Genomic DNA, 20,786 nt, shown 5'->3' with positions numbered 1-20,786 from the left:
AGGTGAGTGGTTTATCTTTGTAAGAAAGATCTATGCCTGCACATCAATCTCAAGTTCTCAGCTATATGAAGAAGGTGCACCAGAAATATTTCTATAGCAATAACACTTAACCAAAGAAAAAGTTTTTTTCAAAAATATTTTATTAGAAACAAACAAAATCAACAAAAGTTATTCAATAAAGAACTGTACAAAACGTATTTCTTTGGTCAATTTGTGAAAATCACCTTCATTTCTTTAGCTACTACCCACGTATGTTAAAGGAATTTTTCTTAAATAAAGAATTAATGCAGACACAAAGTAAGCTGCTGTTGCTTGGCAATGACTAATAACTTCTCAAGGGACATCTGAGACTGCACATGTGACTTACAGAGGAGTTCAAAATTGATCAGAAGAGTGCAGGTGGGAGACCATTGCCAAAAAGTAAGCGCCAAGAACTTGGTATTTTCCACTGTGAAGAAGTATCTGTGGAATTGTCACTCTGCAATAGAATCAGAATAACTCATTAAGTTTTAAATAGTAATGATGCAATTCTATCTCTGGCACATGTATTAAAACATCAGGCAGCATTTCAAGAATCAATATTATCATGGGTTGCTTTAGAGAAGAGGACTGGAAGTTCAAACTCAATCAAACCCTTACACAATTTTCTCCTGCAGCTGTCAAACAAAAGAGTTAGTGTTTAGGTTTGTTTTTTCAGGTGGTGAAATTTCCAGTGAGGTTTGAAGCAAAACGTGTCTTTAATTTGCCATATACTTGATGACCAAGGACCAAAAGGAACCCAACCATTATGTTTTTAACTTTCCTAAAATTCAGCTGAGTAACATTTTTAATGTCCTGGATTGAAGAAAAAAATAAAATAGTGGCTATAAAATACAAATGCAAGAACTCTAGATAAAACAGCACTTACTTCACTTTTAATTAACTGAAGCCATTCATTAAGATAGTTAACAAGAGCAAATGCATCAGGGATGTTGTCACCTTCTGAGCAGAATTTCAAAAGAACTGCCATTTGGATTCCTTTTGAGCAGCTGCAACAAAAATGAGCAGGCATTTCTATTTAATTTCTAGACCCAGAACAACTACATTTATGCATTAAGAGCAACAACAATTGCATATGGCTTGTTAAAAAAAACCCAACCAAAACCAAAGTAAAAATGTATGCATACATAGAAAGGTGGGGCCTTTTTTCCCCTCTCCACACTTCCTTGATTGCTTTTTCACACTTGATGTTCTTAGTCTAGAATCTGTTCTTTGCTTTGTGAGGCAGAAATCTTACATCATGGAAGCGTTACTCAGGACCTCTTTTACACACTTAGTTTGCATTTTTGTGTTCGTGGGGCATTTATAGAGATCCTTTGATATAATCATTTGTTTTCTTTCAGTACATTTCAAACAGCAGTTTTGCAGGCTGCGTATCACGACCTTAGTCATGATATTCCCATATATTATTATTATTATTATCTTTTATTATTAGGACGTTTCCTATACCATAACAGTTTAGAAAATAATTTTACCCATGTACTTAAAATGAGAGTTCTGATACCTTTCTGTGCTTAAGGCAACTTACCTCTCTGTAAACAATCGTTTTGTGATGCCACCTCCAGGAATATGTAGTACTTTTTCTGTATCATTTATTCCAGGGTAAGCTGCTACTTTCTCCATTTCTTTCCAGTTTAGCTCCTGCATAAGACCTCCAACTGCTTTCTCAAGGTCAGGTGTAAGTAGGTAGCGTAGTGGTGTCCTATAAACAAATCAAGAATACATTCAGTCTGACAATAAAAGACACTACCAATGTCACTGTGACAGAAGGATGCAGGGTGGAGGGTGAGGGTGGAGGACCTCACACCTACAATGAAGAAGTGCACTGACATTCCCTTCTTCATTTAAATTTAAAATGCAGCTTCAAAACAGTACAAACTACTCAACTTTCTGCCACAAAGAGAACTAAGGTACCCTTTTTTTAAAGGCTCAAATAACTGGCAAGTACCTGATATGTAAGCACATTAATAGCAGAACTGCTCATGGTTGCTAAATGACTTACAAACAAAATGTGTTTCTTCTTCCTTCAGATAGGAGATGATTAATTTAAAGTTTGTTAGGGTAAACCTGGACTTCACTATGATACAGTACTTTTAATAAACTCACACCAGAAATATATGTAGACTTCAGTCAAGTCTTAAGTATTTTCTGAATGCACTACCCTTGCTCTTTAGTGAATCTGCTGTAACAGATTCTCTGGTGCTGAGGGGGTTTAAACCACCACAACTTACGACTCAGACCACATCAAATAACCATTAGTCCCTCTCATTTCATTGCATGTTAGCTGGCTATTCTGCAACTGGATGCAAATATCACTGGTAACTGTATCTGAGACGTGAATGCACTTAAACTTCCTCTAAAGCCCTACACATTTATACAGCCTGAGGATGACAATTGGTCTTTTGCAAAAATACTGGGTTTTTCTTGTTTGCTTTTTTTACATCACCAGTCCTGATAGCCTCAATCAGTAAGTAATGCTTGTTTTTAAAGGAGTAATATTTAATAAAAACATGTACCATCTGAACCTTGGAGTTAACTCCCAACAAATAAGAACTTCCACTATTAAACTATATTAAATAACTTACTATATTAAAGAAAACTTCCAAACTATAGAATAAGAAACTAATCAATATTCCAATTAACTGTTAAAAATCTAGTCTGTGACCTATATGTTAGCAGTTAATCCCTGAGGTTGCTTGCAGCCACAAACAATTAAGAAGGTAAAACTGAGGCTCTATTGCCTGACAGTGCAGGCCTTTTGCTCAATACTTTCAACAGCAGCAACTAAGAAAGTTTAGAGACCAATCCTGTGTAACATAATGTTTTAATAGTACATTATTTTACAACCTATGTACACAGGTGTCGTGGTTTAAGCCCAGGCTGTAAATCAGAACCATGCAGCCCTCTTGCTCACTCCCACCCTTTCTTCCCTCCCCCCCTCCCCCAAGCAAAAGAACCTTGCCAAAAGAACTGAGTAGAAGGAAATAATGTCAGTTTGTCAAAAAGAACAGAAACATTAATTAGTTATTTTAACGGCACAAACATACCCAAGAAGCTGCTCATCATCTCGCTGATAGGCATGGCTGCTAGATAGAAGAATGACTCTGGCACATCTACTGCTTTTCACCCAAGAAAGCAGCATTTGACAGAATGGCCTGTACTTATTCTTAATAAAATGAAAGAGAAAAAAGAAGTGAAAAACATATTGTGCCTTAAAACAAAACAAACAAACAAAAAAACCCCAAACAAGACAAAAGCTAACAATAGTAGCTGTTACATATAATGTTTAGCAGTGATGCAGATTTTTCTTCATATTCATTTATTCTTCGATGTTACAGTTTTAAAAAGCAGACGATTACTCTGGTTGTTTACTTAATCAAAACTACGTGTATAATGATAAAAATTATCATGAAGCCCACGTTAACAACAACAGTACCACCCTTTTTGTATGCCATTAACACCAACAGAAAATGCTTTACAGTAAGGTGGGATGGTAGGATCACACAGGATTTTTCCACACTTTCAACTGCTAAAAACTGCAGCATATTTTGTTTTTGTTTTGTTTTTTTTCTGGCATGGCATTCTGCTTAAATTACAGCCACTATCCAATTAATAAGTAATTTTAAATTCTTCATTTTTACCTAATGAATGCAGTTTAAAGTAATATAGAACACTGTGAAATAATTAAATTGGACTGACTCAAAAAAATCAAGCTATTACAATAAAAGAACACACAAACCCAATAAAGAGTTAAAAAAAAAAAAAAGAAGACAAAACCCAGACCATTTTTTAAGTGTTAATAACATAGGTGGACTGTTATTGGGCTTGGAAAAACAACAAAACCTCAAACCTCAATAAATGTGGATGTCAGCTTTTGTCACTTGAAATCGCATCAGCTGAAAGGTGTTACAGCACATTGCAGAAAAACCATTTTGCGAGGCTGTTTAAGCTATTTGCCAGCAGAACTATTCAAAATGAAGAGTGAAGTAAGAACAATCAATGCACCTTCATACCTTTATGAATGGTGATCTGATCTGCAGAACTACAAGTTTCTTTGAAGGTAACGAATACACTATAATAGGAAATAATTAAGTTTTGTAAGAAGAAAGCAAGAGAGATATCTGTGTCTAGAAGTATCCAGAATTATCCAATTTACAAACCTCAGGATAGTAAACCTTCCAGCTGTCAGTTAAAAATATGTATTTTTGAGCATTGTCTTCACTGGACTTAACTTGTCATAAATTCAACAGACTGAATGAAGAAAAGTATATGATGATCTACCTCCTGCAACAATTTGGATAATCTTGTTATGCAGCTTTGCAGAGACTGACAGATTATTCTGAGACTTGCATGATTTAAGAGAGAAAAAAATAAAAAAAACCTATTTAATGCAATGATCAATATAGGGAAAGAAACTAAGACTTTGAAGGGGAGAGAGGGAGAAACACCAGACAAGAAAAAAGGCAAACACTGGCGGGAAAGAAGGAAGAGGAAAAAGAAAGGCTAAATGGCCTTCTACATGAACATTTCAGCTTGCATTCTAGCAGTTTTCTCCAAATACCCTTCATGCTGCTTTGGATGAAAACCAGAGTTTTGACTGCACTGTAAATAGTTGAAATTTGGCATTTGATTCTATGATTTCTTACTGGTTCCATGTGTCAAATTGATTATCCAAAATAACTTAAAATAGTTTCCTTTGTGAAGTGTAAATACATTTTTATCTGCTACTTACTGAACTTGTTATTACTGACATTAGTTTTTGTAACAACAAAAAACCATGACATTCTTGCACTTTCTGCAGCTTGCAAATACCTTCAGCATTCAATAACCACTTTCGGCATTCCATACTCACCTTCAGCATTTATACTCAGCTCCACTGAGTTTTCTTCTGCTGTTGCATATGGATTATTTCCAACCATTGGCACCAAGCAATCAGTGTAGAAGTAACCAACTTTAGTCATGTCAAGCGTGGAAATCACTAGATCTATTGCCAGTTGACCAACATTTCCCACCGACACTGCTGGCTGAAGTAACAGAAGTTACCGAATTACAGTGTGTTTTATGGACAATACAAGACACTCTTCAAATAGTAAAAGTTTAAACTACTTCAGTTCTAGTCAAACATGATTTCTGAAAGGGGCTAGCCATCCTCTGACAAAAGCGACTATTCCTTAGCAGATTGCTAATATAGATTTTGGACACTGTCCCACAAAAATAATCCTAGCCAGTTCTCTAAATAATCCCTGTCTTGCTGTAAACTTAAATGCTTTAAAAACCTGTCTCCTTCCTCTCTTTTTATTGGATACAGAATAGATAAAAGAAGCTCAAACCCCTAATGCCGAGATTGGCACCTAGTCACCTAGTGACACCTAATGGTAACGCTGATATTACATATTGAACCTACAAATCTTAGATTGACCCATATACAAAAGCAGGTTGTTTTTTAATTTTTTAATAATGAAAATGCTAAGGGTCATCTTGGATTCATTACATAGGAAATGCTATAGTTTATCACCAATCGGGGCAGATAGTGACCTAATATGATGGCACAGAAAGACAAATTCAAGAGCTCTGTCCTTTTACAGAAATTACTACAGGAAGACAACTAAAGTTTTGGTTGCCTCCCTCTAAGTTATAAATTATCTACAAATTGCTGCCGTATTTGATGTCAATAAGCTCACGGTGAAAGAGGACGTAACAGCGCTTACAAAATAGCTAGTATTCAATAGCCTGATACTCCTAGGCACAGAAAACAGCAAGGATCTGTTTCCTGTTGCTCACCACCTGATCTGGAATGACTTCCCGTGCAGCCTGCAGAGTCATCCCGGGCTGTGCAGCCCTCGATGGAAAGTGATAGGGTTACCTTTAGGTAATACAGTAAAGCGACTCACTGGTAAGAAAAACAATGGTTTTACTTCGCAGCCTGCACTAGAACTCTTACCTCACAATAAACAAAGTAACCTCGAGTACCTTAAATTGATTTCATACCATGCATGATAAAACACTTCCTAAAACAACCCTAATCGGTTAAAATATAGCAGAAACAAGGATTTTTTTTTTCATTCGAAACATACATCTCATCTAAATTAAAAAAAAAAAAAAAAGCTTTTATTCCAGTGACAACCCATAGGTACTACAAAACTTGTAAAATGACATGTGGCATTTTAATTTTAGAGAGACAGCATATAGCTATAGCCCGGCACACAACAGCTTAACAGAAGAAAAAGCCAGGCAGTTGAGGAGGGAGAAACTGATGGAAACAGAAGGGACCGAATTAAGCTCTGGAAAAGACCCCTTCAAATCCTCTTTAACGCGGCAAAACACACGGCAAGGGCACCACAGTCGCCTGCCCAGCGCCTTTCCGCTTTCCCGCGGGCAAGTACCCAGGAACGACGCCGAGCAGGGGAGAAGGAAACCAAAGTATCTCAGCCCTCAGAGACAAGAAAACGAGCCCCCGCCCGCGTCCCACAGCACAGACAGCAGTCCTCAGCGCCCAGGCCCAGAGCAGCGGCGAGCCCCGCTCGCTCGCTCTGGGTTGGCCCATTCGAGCAGCGCCCCCTCAAGCCCATTAAGGGCAGGGCGGGGGCATCAGAAGCGCAACTCACCATGAGCAGAGTGAAGCCTTTAAAGTCGGGAGTGGCGGAAGGCCCGCCATGGTCGCACGGAACAAACATGCCGGCCGCGAAAGAAGGGAGAATGCAACGGGAGCTACGCCTCTCTCCTCAGCGGGGCGGGGAGTAACGGCCGTAACGGCCCACCACGCACTGCGCTCGTTGGAAGGGCGGTTGGGGGTGGAGCCTTGTCCGCGGCGAGAGGCTCCTCGGCCCTCTCCCCATTGAGGAGTGTTGCGGCTCGTTTCCTGCCCTGCCGCCATGTCGCTGCCGCCGGAGAAAGCCTCCGAGTTGAAGAAGATCATCCACCAGCAGCTCGTCAAGGTGGGTCCCTTGGTGACAGCAGTGCCCGCTGAGGCGGGGGTAGGGCATGCAGCGTGCTAGCTCCATCGCCTTGCTTTTATTTTCCCTACTTGTGGTTTCCAGGCGCTGTTGCGCCTTCTGCCGTTTGCGCACCCTTCCAGGAGGGCCCGCAACAGTTCGCGCCCCGTCGAACTGCTGTCCCGCGTGCGGCCTATCCCCGCGCCGTCTCTTACCGCCTCCGGTCCTCTCTCATTTTCTGTTTACCGGGCTACAGGGAGGTGGAGCTGAGGCCCGTCCCCGGCCACCTCCCCATGGCTTCTCTCTGTCAGGCACTGCCTCGTTCAGGGAGAGGACGGCAGCAGTTTTCGGCGGCGGGGTCTGCACCCTGGGCCTGGGGCTTCTTTTTGAACTGACGGGAAAATAAATATGAATGCTTTAACTCGCGCATCACGAAGTATTTCAAGGCGTGGTGGCTGTGGCCGTAACGTTCTTCTTGTGTGAGAAACAGCTTCACAAATCGTGCAGTTTGACAGCTGAGGTGAAGGATAGAAATTCTTTAACCCCCTTCTGAGCACAGGGGGAGCTTGCAGTGGAGATTTATTACTTTTGCACCTTACCTATGAGTACACAAAGGTGTATTTTTCACCTTAATCATACAACTATAGAATAGTTAGGGTTGGAAAGGACCTTAAGATCGTCTAGTTTCACACACCACCACCCCCACACCACCCCCCACCATGGACAGTGGCACCTCACACTTGAGTGTTTTTATTTAACAAAAATAAGCTATTATCCTAAGTTTGAATTTTGAGGGAGGCAGCAACCATTTTGTAATAGATTTGCAGACCTTTTTGTGAGGAGGGAAGTTCAAGGCGGGGAATACTGTCAAGAGCAGTGAAAATGCGCAGGTTCTATATGCCCATAACTTTTGTAACTGGTAGAGCTTTAGTGAGATAGTGACTCATTTGATCAGTTCTGAAAGGATTAATGTTTTGGTGTAGTTAATTCTGTGTTCCTAGGAGAATAGACTTAGATTTTAGAGAATAGAGTGACTGCTTAGTCACAGCTGCTACCGCAGAAAGAGCAGGTGTTTGTAGCATATAGTGAATTTTCTTTCAGATGGATGTCCATGGCAGGATAAGAGAAGTTCTTGCTGAGACTATACGTGAAGAGTTAGCACCTGAGCATCAGCAGTTATCCACAGAAGATCTGATAAAAGCTTTAAGACAACGAGGAATCATTGATGATGTTATGAAGGACCTTAAATTTGTAACTGTAAGTAGTTTTTGAAGAGTTAAAATGTTTTTGTTCATTTCTCTTACTGACTTAGATTTAACAAAGTCAGAACATGGTACTTTTAAAGGTTTATAATGGTTTTACTGATTTGTGACGTAATAGAAGCAGAACAGCTTAATGCATATGCTAAAATTGGGTTAATGGTAATACTACATCATAAATATTTGTTCAATTTGTTGCATCTTGAGTACTAGAACAGGGCATACCTGATGAATGGCATTTGGTTAAAACAGTGGATTATTTAGTTTTTAGAAGACTGCCGTAAGAGCACTGTTGCATCCCTTGATGCCTCAAAAAAAGTCTTTAATTGTAATTCCAGGATGGGAATGAAAAGGAGAGGACTTCAGCTCCAAAACCATCAACACATTTCATTGACAGAGAGCCACCAGATTTGAAAAAAAGTATGTTGTTTATTTATTTTAATATTTGGATCCTAGTTTTGAGAGAAATTTGAAGTTATGACTTTTGGACTCTGAATTAGTAATCCATTACTGACATAAAGGTAGATGTTCTTCCTGCTTATATAGAGGAAGTAAATTCATGTAAGCAGCAGAAATTGGTGTCACATAAAATACAACTTCTTTCTTTATTTCATTATTTTACATGAAGATAACTTCCATACATTGTAAAATCACTTTATCCTAAGCACTTGTCTCAAAAATGTTTCTTTTTCCTAGTGTCCTATTAGTTAACTGATGTTTATTATGCATTCTAAGATCTGTTTGTAGTCTCTTCATTTTTATTGCTACACTTTACAGCTAACATTGACCCAACACGGAGGTATCTTTACCTTCAGGTTTTGGGTGGAAAAGCTTTTCTGGAACATCTTCAGGAACCAGAGCCTCTGCCTGGCCAGATCTGTTCTACCTTCACTCTGTGTTTACATTTTCGAAACCAGCGCTTCCGTTCTAAACCTGTAGCCTGTGCCTGTGACCCAGATTTTCGTGATGGTTTTTTACTTGAAGTACACAAGGATAGCCTAGGTAAGGAATATTGTGGGTTTAAAGCTGATGCTATTGGGTTGTTTTTTTCTGACTTGAGAGTTTTGTGAAATGTTTACAGCTCTTTAGTGGATTTCTTTCCTATTTTTTATCATGTGTTCCTCAGGAAACTGATTACAGTATTAGGTTATGCCACTTTCAGGTATTTCTCTACTCTGGCCTCCTCTTTTTTTGAATTTGACCAACTTGATCCATAATTGACAGTAAGATGATAGTCTCAGCTAAGGTGGCTGTTTGTGCTGACAAATGAAGAAGAGAAATATGAATTTGTAATCACGTGGAAGGGAATCTGCAGTGTGAGTTCAGTTTGCAAACACCTGCACAAAAGTCAGTCATCCACAGCCTGCATTACCGTTCTTCTGTTGGTAGCCAGGGAACATGGTAGGAGCTAAGTATGTTCTGAAAAGACTTCTGAATGTTGACTGAATCCTGTAAAAATCCAGGGTAGCTTATGTGACATCAGGAAACACAGAGAAAGGCAGAGTTACTGCAGTTGACAAGGGAGTGAATATACCACAGATGCAAAAAAACCCAGATTTGTTAATTCTACTGCTCCTGGAGATATTCATATTGTAGAGTGAAGCTTAACTACAGGGAAAGTTGTTTCCTAAATACTGATGTACAGTTAGTTTATGTGATGCATTCCAACTTATTAAAAGAATATTTTTCAATTGCTTTTCATAAATGGTCCTTTAATATTCCTTATTTTCCTAAATGCTAATTCCATTTTAATTTTTGTAGAGTTGAAGCAGTTACATTTGAATATTCAGCTATAGGAATCTTTATCTCCTCTGTAAATTAACTGTAACCTCTCTGTAGCTAGGTCCTAAACTGAGTTTGATTTTAAGATGGGATCATTGCTTACACTCCCGGACATGAGATTTTTCTTAAAGTGCGATGTATTCAATGAATGTAAATGCATACTTTTTAATTCTGAGGAAGATTTAGGATGGTAATATTCTTGCTGTCTTATCTTGGTTTAATAATGGCAGGTGATGGAAGTAAAATGGTGGATGCAACCACTATGTTATCTATATGTGATCCAGTGCATATGGTGCTGATCAAAACAGACACGTTTGGTGAGACAACACTAGTAGCATCCTATTTCTTGGAGTGGCGATCTGTCTTGGCTGCAGAGAATGGCATAACAAATGTTGCTGTTGAACTCCTGGGTGTAGGTAAGGATAAATAATAAGGCTGTAATGATGGCTTTAAAATACTGGTACTGAGCTTGCTTGTAAGCATAAAGTGGTATTTATGATGTAGTTTAATTTTAGTTCAACTCATAAATCACTATCAGGCATCCTTACAAAAGGGGTATTCCATACCATAGAACATCAAGCCCAGTATGTCAACTGGGGAGAGTTAGCTGGGGGGGGGTGTGTGAATAATTATTTGGAGATGGGGTGGGCATTGGTCAGTGGGTGTAGTACTGTGCATCACTTCATGTTTGGTTGTTTGGTTTTCCTCAGGGGCGGGGTTTATTCCTTCATATCTATTTCATTATAGTATTGTCAATATTATTATAATAACATTATCGCATTGTTATTATATTTTACTTTATGATGAAAGCTACTAGGAAGAAAATCATCCCAGCCAAAACCAGGACAAGGGCCTTGGATAATTATCTCACATCTACTTGTCTGCTTTTTTTGCCATATTATGCTTTCTTACAGCCTCATTTGAGTTTGAAATTTAAATAAAGATGCTTATTTTGCATTTATTTAAAGATGTTTAGTTATTTTTTTGTAATTATATGGCTGACATTTATTGTAGTTATTTGCTCCTGTTTGGTTGAAATGTCTTCAGTAAATTAATTTTGAGAGAATTCATTAAAATTTATTTTGATTAAAAGGTACAGAATCGAAGGTTTCTGCTGGTGTTTTAAACATTCGACTAGAAATGTATCCACAACTTGATAAGATGCTGTCTCCAGAAGTAATTAATACTCAAGTAAGTAATTTCTGGGAGGGCTTACTTACTTTTTTATTGGGGGGGGCGATTAGTATAGAATTACTTGCAGATGTTGAGGGCTGTGGGTTTTTGAATGTTTGCTACTTTGTTTTTTTTCCCTTTAAATATAATCACCTTTTTTTAAACCACTTTTGTTTACACTGAACATTACTTTGAATTATTACTTTAGTAGTTTTTCTGATTACCTGTATCAAAACTTCAAGAAGAAAAATAATATACCTTTATTTTCCTCAAGTACTGTATGTTTTCTTGTTCTCTTTCCCATTTGAAACAATAATTTCAAGTCAGCTGTTCTGCCTGGAAAGCCAGTAAATGTTGGCCTGAAGGTACATGGAGATGCTCTTCTGCACATCAAAAGCTCATCAATCCTTCTGTGCAGAAATGCATCACTTCAGATGACCACTACTTCAGTCAAGCTTCACATATGAGCCTGCAAACAAGAAATGTAGCTTGAGGTTTTAGTTCACTGGATTTAATTTAAAAATACTGTTATTCAGTATTTGTGTAGCACACTTAAGGTTTATTTCACATATGGCAGGATTTCATGTTAATGTACTTATTATGTTGTTTGGTTTGGTTTTCTTTGGGTTTTTTGGAGGGGGGGTGTTGCCTTTTTTTTTTTTTGTCTTCTGTTTGGAATTCATGTACATGTGATTTGTTTGTTTTTCTTACTTGCAGTTTGCTTTGGAACGTCAGAAAACAGCAGAAAAAGAACGGTTATTTCTTGTCTATGCTAAACAATGGTGGAGAGAATACCTACAGATTAGGCCTACACACAGCACAAGGCTAGTAAAGATTTTTGCACAGGTTTGTAAATTGTACAACTATACCAAATCTTTAAGTTGCCTTTTTATTTTTTGATTTATTGTGAGGTTTATATGTATATGGAATCTCTATAGATCTGTGATGTGGTTACATTCAGATCAGGGCAACATGTGGTGTATCATGCAAAAAAAAAGAAATTTGTAACTTCTGTTTGTATATTGAAGCTTAACAGCATAATGCCCACAGAAGGGTTGATCTAACCACCTCTGGTGTAAGAGGTGATAAAGCCTGTTTAGTCTCACAAATGCCCAAGACTTAACTTATGCATGCAAACTATTTCAGACAAATTTTATATCAGATAAAATACAAAACATGCACTTACTAAATCTACTAGAACATATGTGCACAATATTTGAGCTCTGTGTGATCTGTAAAACAATCTTTCTGGTTAATGTGTGATCTGTAAAACAATCTTTCTGGTAATGTCTCATAACAATAGACATAATTATTGTAGGGTAATAAATTACTGTCAATTGCTCCATGGTAGTTGTTCCTCAGTAAAAGAAATGGTATGATCCTTGCATTTTTCATGCTATGACTTTAGCTTGTTAGTGGCAGTTTTCCTAGCACAGATAATGCACAGTAGCTTATTATCTCAAAGTAACATCCTGAAGTGATCTCTGTGTACTCTTCAGTGAAGCAGCAGCTTCCATTCTGGCTGTACTGTAAGTGTTCAGTAGTGATGTGAGCTTTCAAATCCTAGACAGCAGCTGAGGCCTCACCCAGTCAGTAAGTCACTTCGTCCCAGTGGGATGAGGGAGACAGTAGAAAAGGCAAAAGTGAGGAAAAAGTCATGGGTTGAGGTAAAGATGGTTTAGTAAGTGAAAGACAGTAAGGAAGGACAAGTGGGAAGAAAGGGATGCAAAGACAGTCACTTGCCACCTGCCACCAGCAGGATGATGCCCAGCTAGTTTCCAAGCAGGGATGAATTTACAAGTCTGCTTCCTACACCCACTAGTTTTATTGCTGAACATGGTACAGAATATCCCTTTGGTCAGTTCAGCTCAGCTGTCCTGGCTGTGTTCCTTCCCAGCCTTTCATCCACCTGGAAGCTACTCTGTGTGGGGCAAAACAAGCAACAGAAGGTTTCAGAGCAGAGTATGTAGAGAAACATACCTAATTAGATAGGGAATTCTAGAACTGAGAGTTTGGTTGGGGACATGAGGTAAAAATGGGACTTTTCCTATTTCAAGAATAAAGCAAGGTGTGAATTAATGTTATTCTACTTTCTGCACCCAGAAATCTACAGTAGACCATCATTTCATGAAGCTGCAGAGATTTAAAAGGCTTTGATCCCTTTTTTTAAATGTATTAACATAAAAGTACCAATTTAGGCAACTAAGGAAGAATTTTGTACTTTTGAAAAAGTTTTAATAGTTGATAATTGGAGTATTTCCCTGCCGCATGTAATAAGATAGACCTTTTCCCAGTAATTCTTTCCTTTTCCCAATAAATTAGAAATTCTTAGTATTATTACTATTTTAATTTATATAAATCTAGTTATTTTGTTGGGAGTAAATTTTTTTTTTTTTTTTTGGTGTTATGACAAGGGGTAGAGTATTCAGATTCAGAAGCTAAAACTCAAATCAGTTCCTAAATGTTTAATGCTTTTTTTGGGGTTTGTTGTGGGTTTGGGGGGGCGGGGGTGTATGTGATTTGTTATGGTTTGGTTTTTTGCTTGATGATAATGTGTTTTGCTTGATGATAATGAAATTAATAGTGGGTGGTGCATGAACAGTTCCTCATCCATTTACGAAAATGGATTGCAGCCTGTGCTGCTCCAGGTATTTGAACATGGAGTCCAGAATGTCCTTACAAGTGGCAGAACAAGCAGAAAAATGTAACTGTAATGATCTTGTGTCTTAATTCAGAAGTATTTTTGTGTCTTAATACTTTTTTGTGATATTATTTCGGGGAGAATATATCCCATTGCAAAGAAGACAGTCTTAAGATGAATCTTTTGTGATATTTGCATGCATGATAAATAACTGTATTTTACATTTTCAGGATGAAAATGGAGTAAACCATCCGGTATGTTCATACATCAGACCACTTCGAGCAGGCCGGTTGCTAGACACACCTAGACAAGCAGCACGATTTGTCAGTGTCCTGGGTTATGAAAGAGCTCCTGTCATCGGAGGAGGTGGTGGCAAACAAGAACAGTGGTGTACCCTTCTTGCTTTTTTATGTAGAAACAAGGTATGTGAAAATAGTCCTTGTGTGACACAGTAGGTGGTATCATATTCTAACTGAAGCTGGTGATTTAAAACAGGCTGCAAATACATGGATTAAATAAAATTTGGAGAATTATGTTGCAATAACTTGTTTAAGATATTTTTTAAAGAGAAACAGATGTTAAATAGACAACAAGGCTTTGGAACAGACTTTCTTTACTGCTATTGTTTGGGTCCATTCCTCAGTACATCTGGTTGACAATGAGCTTGTTTGTGTTCATTTGCTTTTCGAAGATCCCATATAATTCGGTGAACCTCTGCTAGTGTGCCGGACACTGGTTTAAAATCTGGACTAATCCAGGAAAAGTTGAAAAAGTCTCAAAGTCTCTTTTGCTGGTTTTTTTTTTTTTTAGATGGGCTAAAATATACTGACAATCTTTACATTCCATTTTTGCAAGATAGGGATTTTTACTAATGGTTTCAACCTAGTTCTTGGTGTTTTGACATTTGTATCATAAGACTATAATAAATGAAACAAATTGTAACGTGTTCTGGATCATAGCTTTTCTGCTGTATGGCTAAAAGTAATAGCAATCTCTTTTAATACCTCTTTGGAGTGGTCGATGCTTTTCATTGCCATAGAGAATCTTCTGTGTTCAAAAGTAATGCCACTAACGTGTTTGTATTGAAAAGTTGTCATCTTCTTGGCAGCAGGAGCTGTATCCCAGGTTTTAAATCTGTCTCAAAGGCCTCACAGAACAGGCTTTAGCTGTTGTCTCTGAATATCATATCATGCATAGGTACCATATAAAGGCATCACTTGCTACCTGCTGGCTTTCAGATGGAGATGATGATAATGACTTTTGAGTTTGAGGGCCATTGTGTTTGGAGGCATAGAGAAAAGGTTTCCTTCAAGGCAGAAGTGGAAAGCTGTATAGAAAATAGCTGAATTTAGCCCCTTACACACCAGCTGGATCATTATTATTTTTCTTGTGGAAAGTGGTGTGGCATTATTAAATGAACACAGGTTCACTAGAAACTTGGTTAAACCTGCTTTCCTGCATATTTCACTTGTACATTACTGTAGGGGAAGATTGTGTTATCTGTGTAATGAACAGATACATCCAAGAACACTGAATTTTATATTTTCAACATTCTGAATAGCATCAAAGAGCCTTATGCTTTCACTTCTGTATGCTGTGCTTTGTATTATGAAGGCTTTGTTGCACGAGTTTTTGTTCTTACTTTACAGCTACTGTTTGTAAAGGACTTGAGACAAAGAATACTAGACATCATATTCAGAAACTGTTTTCTGTGAATTATCAATGGGAGTAATGTATTTATGAAAGAAATGGGTTTTCTGACTGAGGCGAAAAGCAACTTTACATGTGACTTTCAGCTGCTTTATAGTTAGGTCTGTGAGGGGGGTTATTTTATCTTTGTTTAATTTCTCAACTTCGCCAACACATTCAAGGCAGTGAAATAACAGTAGAATTACATTTTACTAAGTGACTAAATTTCCTAACTGTGTGAAAATACCACGTAATTTCTAGTACTATGTCAGGTATTTGCCTTATTTACATACGCTTTTATGTTTAATTAAAATGTGGGGTTTGTCTTCATGGGTCTATAGATTCTGGTTTTGCAATACTTGAAGGTATCTTCATAATCATAAGAGATGTTTTCTAGCTTTAGTGATATTTGAATAAAAAATATAGTCTATTATTTGAACATTCATTATTTATTTTTAAATAGATTTATTCTGTTACAGAAAAATAAAACCTTAAAAGCCCAACTTCTGATACGTGCTTTAGGTAAACAAGAGAGAAACATGATGTATTAAATAATGGTTAGAGAAATACCACTTTTTTTTCTTTAAGATTTAATACACGCCTGATACTCAAGCCAGTTTACTGTTGTTTACTGTCTAGGGTGACTGTGAAGATCATGCTAACCTTCTGTGCAGTCTCCTGCTTGGGTTTGGATTGGAAGCCTTTGTATGTGTTGGAACAAAAGGAAAAGGAGTCCCCCATAGTTGGGTAATGACTCTTGGAACTGATGGAACAGTTACTTTTTGGGAGAGCTTAACAGGGCATAGGTGAGTAAAAGGAATACAAGAAAAGCGAACAATGCATTATCAAAGCGAACAATATATTGAGGTTTGCATGGGATATTTGTTGGGCTTTTTGTGGTTTTTATCTTTACACTCTGTCATGCAGCTGGAATGTAATCCAGGTGAGTTTTGTCTTTGAATCTTTTTTCTGTATACTGCTTTTGTTTGGAAAACAACTGGTTCAGTGTGAGCTGAAATATTTCCACAATTTGTAATGCAGTTCTCAGTAGCTTTAATACTGTATAGTAACTGTCTTACGGTAGCTGATTGCTATTGAAGCTATCAGTGCCACCATTTGTAAAGAAGGAGATAAAACCTGACATTATTGTTTAGGAACCAGTATTTTTTAACTTGCTTCATCTGTGAAATCAGTGTTATATTACATTTTTCTCCTGCAAAAATCTGTGCAAGTCTGAGACTCTCACTTGAGTCATTTTAGAAGGGCACTTACAGTTCTTCTGTATTCCAGAGCTTCTGGAACCTGTTATATCCAGTGTTGAAAATGAGTGATTCTGTTTTGACACTGGTTACGTATCCTGTGATTACCATTTGAAGACATATTTCTCCAAATGAGATGAATAGTGGGAAAACTGTATGGGTATATTGTTATCATTGCAAAAATTAATTGCTGTTGAGTTCAATTAGCTTATTTGTCTAGATTTAAAGAAAAAAAAAGGGATGTATTAGTTTATTGTATGCTATGTTTCCAAAATGTGCATAATTATTTTTCTGTAAATAAATTAATGCCATTTTGGGAGGATGAACCCCCCCCAAACTTAACAAATTTGGCTTACAGTTTTAGAAAGAGAGATGGCTTGTATCTGACCCATCTAAGTATTTTTACTTTGCCTTGAAATAAGGTGTATTAATAAGACATTGAATGTTTTTGGTTAGGTACATCCACAGACCTATCAAGCCTGATGACCCTCCATTAGTTGAACAACCCAAGCCACTGTATCCTTATCGCACAATAGGTTGTGTCTTCAACCATCAAAAGTTCTTTGGAAATTGTCAGCCGTCTGATGCTGTGGAGGTCTGTGTGTTTGACCTGCATGATGGATCTAAATGGAAACCTATGAGTGGGGAAGCAATAAAATCTGTATGTCCACCTGGATCAACATCTTCAGTTCCCCCTTTCCCTCCTCTGTGTGATTCCACAATAGATGCTGCGATAGCAAGCAACGAGATGGAGTTGCAGCTGAGACTACTGGTCTCTGAACACAGAAAGGTAACACTGTTTAAAGATTGTGGTTGATCTGTTGTGGTAATAAAGGTGCATGGGTTTACAGTTTTCACTTGTTTTAGGTAGCCATTTGTTACTTCAACATACTTGTATCTTTGCAGCATGTTTTCCATCAGCTTTTTCAGAAATGTGGTATGTGAAAAGTCAAGTAATTGAAAAATTATTTGGAAAGACTGTACTGAACTAGTTTAGACATCATACTTACTGTTTGCAGTGGTGATTGGTAGCCTTCTGTGTGGGCTCTTCCCCCCACCCTGCCTTTGCCTCTCCTGTGTCTCTGATCTTCAGCTTACTGGCACCTGCAAATTACCTGTGAGTGGTCTGTAAAAGAGCTGGGAAGACCAGACCTGGTTGGTGGTGGGCTTTGCCTATCCACCCCAAGTGGTTTTGGTTCCTAGATAAAAGCAAGCTTTCAGCTTCCATGTTCTTACTCTGACTGCTTTGTAAAATCTGAAGGTATTTCTAGAAATAAGTTTTGTCCTATATCAGAATTTTTACATGTAATGTGCCAGAAATTAATCTTCCTGTGCTGGATATGGAGGAATTAATATTTTAAATCCCTGGTAAATTATGTCTGGTTTTAATGTTTGGGTTTTTTGGTTTAGTTTTTATTTCGCCACACAGTGTTCAGCATTTGGGGTGGCATTCTCAGAGCATGAGTCTCATGTGATGTTGAACACATAATGTGGTAGATTTTTCTCCCTTGTTGCATTTGTGGGATGGTAGGAGGAAGGTACGTGTATCTGTATGTGTTTTGGGTAGCTACTGTGCGCTGTTTTTTCAGAAGTGGGTTTCCCTGTGAGACAATTCTGAAAAATGTGAGGTGAACTTAGTTGATCTTTCCCATATATTTTTTGCTATGTATTTATGCACTACCTTCTTACATTTCATGCAGAGATACTGTAGCTAAAACATGTAGTTTCAACTCTGCTCGTCTTGTTTTGGTCTAGTACTTAATTTCTTGCTCAGTGTTTGATATTTTGTTGGTGGTGTTTGGTTCTTCCAGCTGGTGTGTGAGTCAATATCAAAATCATACTGCTTCTCTTCCATTAACTACAAATTAAAGATTTGTCATGGATTTATTTGAATCTATACAATATACAAGCTTAGTCATAGCCTAATATTCATTCTGCACACTTGTCATCATTCTGTGAATTGCCTCACAGGATCTTGGCCTTTCTACTGTTTGGGATGACCATCTATCCTACCTGTTGTCACCGGCGCTAGCAGCCTATGAGCTCGAACGTGCAACAAGTATTTCTGCAGGAAATGAAGAGTTTCAGGACGCTGTAAGACGAGCAGTACCTGATGGTCACACATTTAAAGGGTTTCCAATCCATTTTGTATACAGAAATGCCAGGAGAGCATTTGCCACATGTCTTCGGTAAGTTTAAATATAAAGAGATACATACATGTGTATGTTAAAAGTAACAGTACTTAACTCTGAATTGCAACTCTTTTTTGTTTGAAATTTAAAGAAAATTGATTTTGTTAAATAAGAACTGAAGGAAGAGTCGTGTATGTAATGGGTCATGGGGTTACAGAGCTTTTATGTTACATTGAGTTCAGTGATGATAGACTTCTCCTGAGTTAAATTAAACATTGAGGAGTTAATTTCTCTGCACTTGTTACAAATGATCAGTGATGGCCTTGTTTTCCTCCAAGGCAACAGTCCCTGCACTGTTGAACAATATTATTATTTGTAGTGACGGACTAATGACGCTTATTGTTATTTAACGGTTGATCACAGTTGAAAAAAAACGCACATATGTAATTGAAAATTTTAATAATAGCTTAGTAATATTTGTTACTCTTGTTTTCCTTTTTTACAGGTCTCCTTTTTGTGAAGAAATAATCTGTTGTACGGGAGACCAAGTGCGACTTGCGGTTCGTGTACGAGTGTTTGCATACCCTGAATCTGCATGTGCTGTTTGGATCATGTTTGCTTGTAAATACCGTTCTGTCCTTTGATCTGCAAAATAATGTATAAAATTATGTAATTAAAAACTAGTATTGTATTTTATATAAATGCTGCTGATTTTGGATACTGTGTGTTCATTGAAGAGGATTGTGTACACAGTAATGATTGTATTTATAAAGAGAATTTATTCTTATTTTTAATAAAAGTCACTTTTAGTACTTAAATGAATGTGGGTCAAATTACTAAAATGTGTGCATGAAATACCAGCTTCTCTTCTGCAGCTCTGAACTGGTGTCAGAATTCATTTAGAAAAAAGTCTGGTTTACCTCTCCAGGGTAATAGACTCTCTGTGTAGCATATTGGGTGTACTTTGTGAGTGACCGAGACCTAGAAAGTTGAAGTATGTGTCCTTTTTAGAAAAAAGTTTATTTCTGCTTCTTTTGGACATAGCAGTAGCTTCTACATTCAGCTTCTAAGAAAAGTTCAGTCAGAAGAGATAATCTTATTAATCCTATTAATTTAATGGATTTTTTTGTTTGTTTCTTTTTTTTTTTTTTTTTTTAATATGTAAAGTTAAGATGTGGATAGCCAAGCACATGGCTAGCTTGTGCTGGGTTACATGAAGTGGTTTAACCTCATGCCTGTTTTCTGACGTTAGCTTAGGAAGTTTCTGAGGTAGGAGCTGTAGCCAGGCCATTTTGCTTAACAACCAGTCATGATTTTGTCTGGTTTTGTCACTGAGATCTGTACTTAATTATCCATCTGTGGTTTTGTTTGTCTTCAACATGTGGATGGTGATTTTGCCGAGCGTCTTTTAGTCTTCATGCTTTGAGAAACAGCAAGCAATTGAGCTTGCTGGACTTCTCAATACCTCATGTTTTTTACCATGCGGACTCTGGCCTGTCTTTGTGAGGCTGATGAAAACTATTTGATCTTTCCTATAGAAGCCATTCCGTGTCTTTGGTCTGTGTCCACCACCTTTTGTTCTACATGTAGGAAAGATCTGACTCTGTTGGTGCTGGAGCAAAGCAGACTTAATCCCAAAGAAGCTTGTAACGCATGCAGCAAGAGTGAAGGCTGGTGTTTTGCATGGACATTTAATTGGCAGTGCAGTGGTCTGACACCATTTTGGTCTTTTTTCCAAGTGTTAAATACTGCCTAATGCATCCCTAGGGTTTTAACTTGAAATTTTAATTGAACATTATGTATGTATGGCTCTAGTGCTAACAGGTTTCAAACACTTTCAAAATCTGTTTTTGTGTTACTTTTATTTTTATATCTGAAAA

The 20,786-nt window shown here is 37.7% G+C and overlaps 2 protein-coding genes across 3 annotated transcripts; one reads left to right on the top strand and one right to left on the bottom strand.

The window, feature by feature from the left end:
* Window positions 1-274: 274 nt before the first annotated feature.
* On the bottom strand, window positions 275-6,806 carry PSMG2 (proteasome assembly chaperone 2). Of its 2 annotated transcripts, none has more exons than XM_062633030.1 (7): window positions 6,645-6,806; window positions 4,892-5,063; window positions 4,053-4,111; window positions 3,087-3,205; window positions 1,568-1,741; window positions 908-1,028; window positions 275-478 (listed from the first exon to the last, which is right to left on the bottom strand). In XM_062633030.1, exons 1-7 carry the CDS (start codon window positions 6,711-6,713, stop codon window positions 386-388), a joined length of 807 nt encoding a protein of 268 aa, XP_062489014.1. In that variant the 5' UTR covers window positions 6,714-6,806; the 3' UTR covers window positions 275-385. The 2 variants fall into 2 exon arrangements, with proteins under 2 accessions (XP_062489014.1, XP_062489016.1); XM_062633032.1 differs by having other exon boundaries at window positions 4,892-5,059; window positions 6,645-6,773.
* Window positions 6,807-6,826: 20 nt separating this feature from the next.
* Window positions 6,827-19,724, top strand: CEP76 (centrosomal protein 76). Its single transcript, XM_062633024.1, has 12 exons — window positions 6,827-6,974; window positions 8,073-8,228; window positions 8,569-8,650; window positions 9,008-9,232; window positions 10,243-10,428; window positions 11,106-11,203; window positions 11,903-12,031; window positions 14,057-14,248; window positions 16,155-16,321; window positions 17,231-17,564; window positions 18,746-18,963; window positions 19,412-19,724. Exons 1-12 carry the CDS (start codon window positions 6,912-6,914, stop codon window positions 19,548-19,550), a joined length of 1,989 nt encoding a protein of 662 aa, XP_062489008.1. The 5' UTR covers window positions 6,827-6,911; the 3' UTR covers window positions 19,551-19,724.
* The last annotated feature ends 1,062 nt before the right edge of the window (window positions 19,725-20,786 follow it).

This window comes from Pezoporus occidentalis, unplaced genomic scaffold, assembly GCF_034315485.1.
Source record: "Pezoporus occidentalis ecotype Australia unplaced genomic scaffold, CSIRO_AGI_Poc_V1 ctg4, whole genome shotgun sequence".
Lineage (NCBI taxonomy): Eukaryota > Metazoa > Chordata > Aves > Psittaciformes > Psittacidae > Pezoporus > Pezoporus occidentalis.
The sequence above is the reverse complement of the archived record's forward strand: the minus strand, read 5'-3'. Positions and strand labels throughout refer to the sequence as shown.

Excerpts from the sequence above, each read along its gene's own strand:
- PSMG2 (XM_062633030.1), bottom strand. The coding sequence starts at position 6,713 with ATGTTTGTTCCGTGCGACCATGGCGGGCCTTCCGCCACTCCCGACTTT. Across the intron at positions 5,064-6,644 it reads AAGGCTTCACTCTGCTCATG|CCAGCAGTGTCGGTGGGAAA; the intron begins GTGAGTTGCGCT and ends CTGTTACTTCAG. Across the intron at positions 4,112-4,891 it reads GCTGAGTATAAATGCTGAAG|TGTATTCGTTACCTTCAAAG; the intron begins GTGAGTATGGAA and ends TTCCTATTATAG.
- CEP76 (XM_062633024.1), top strand. The coding sequence starts at position 6,912 with ATGTCGCTGCCGCCGGAGAAAGCCTCCGAGTTGAAGAAGATCATCCAC. Across the intron at positions 8,229-8,568 it reads AGGACCTTAAATTTGTAACT|GATGGGAATGAAAAGGAGAG; the intron begins GTAAGTAGTTTT and ends TTGTAATTCCAG. Across the intron at positions 14,249-16,154 it reads CTTTTTTATGTAGAAACAAG|GGTGACTGTGAAGATCATGC; the intron begins GTATGTGAAAAT and ends TTTACTGTCTAG.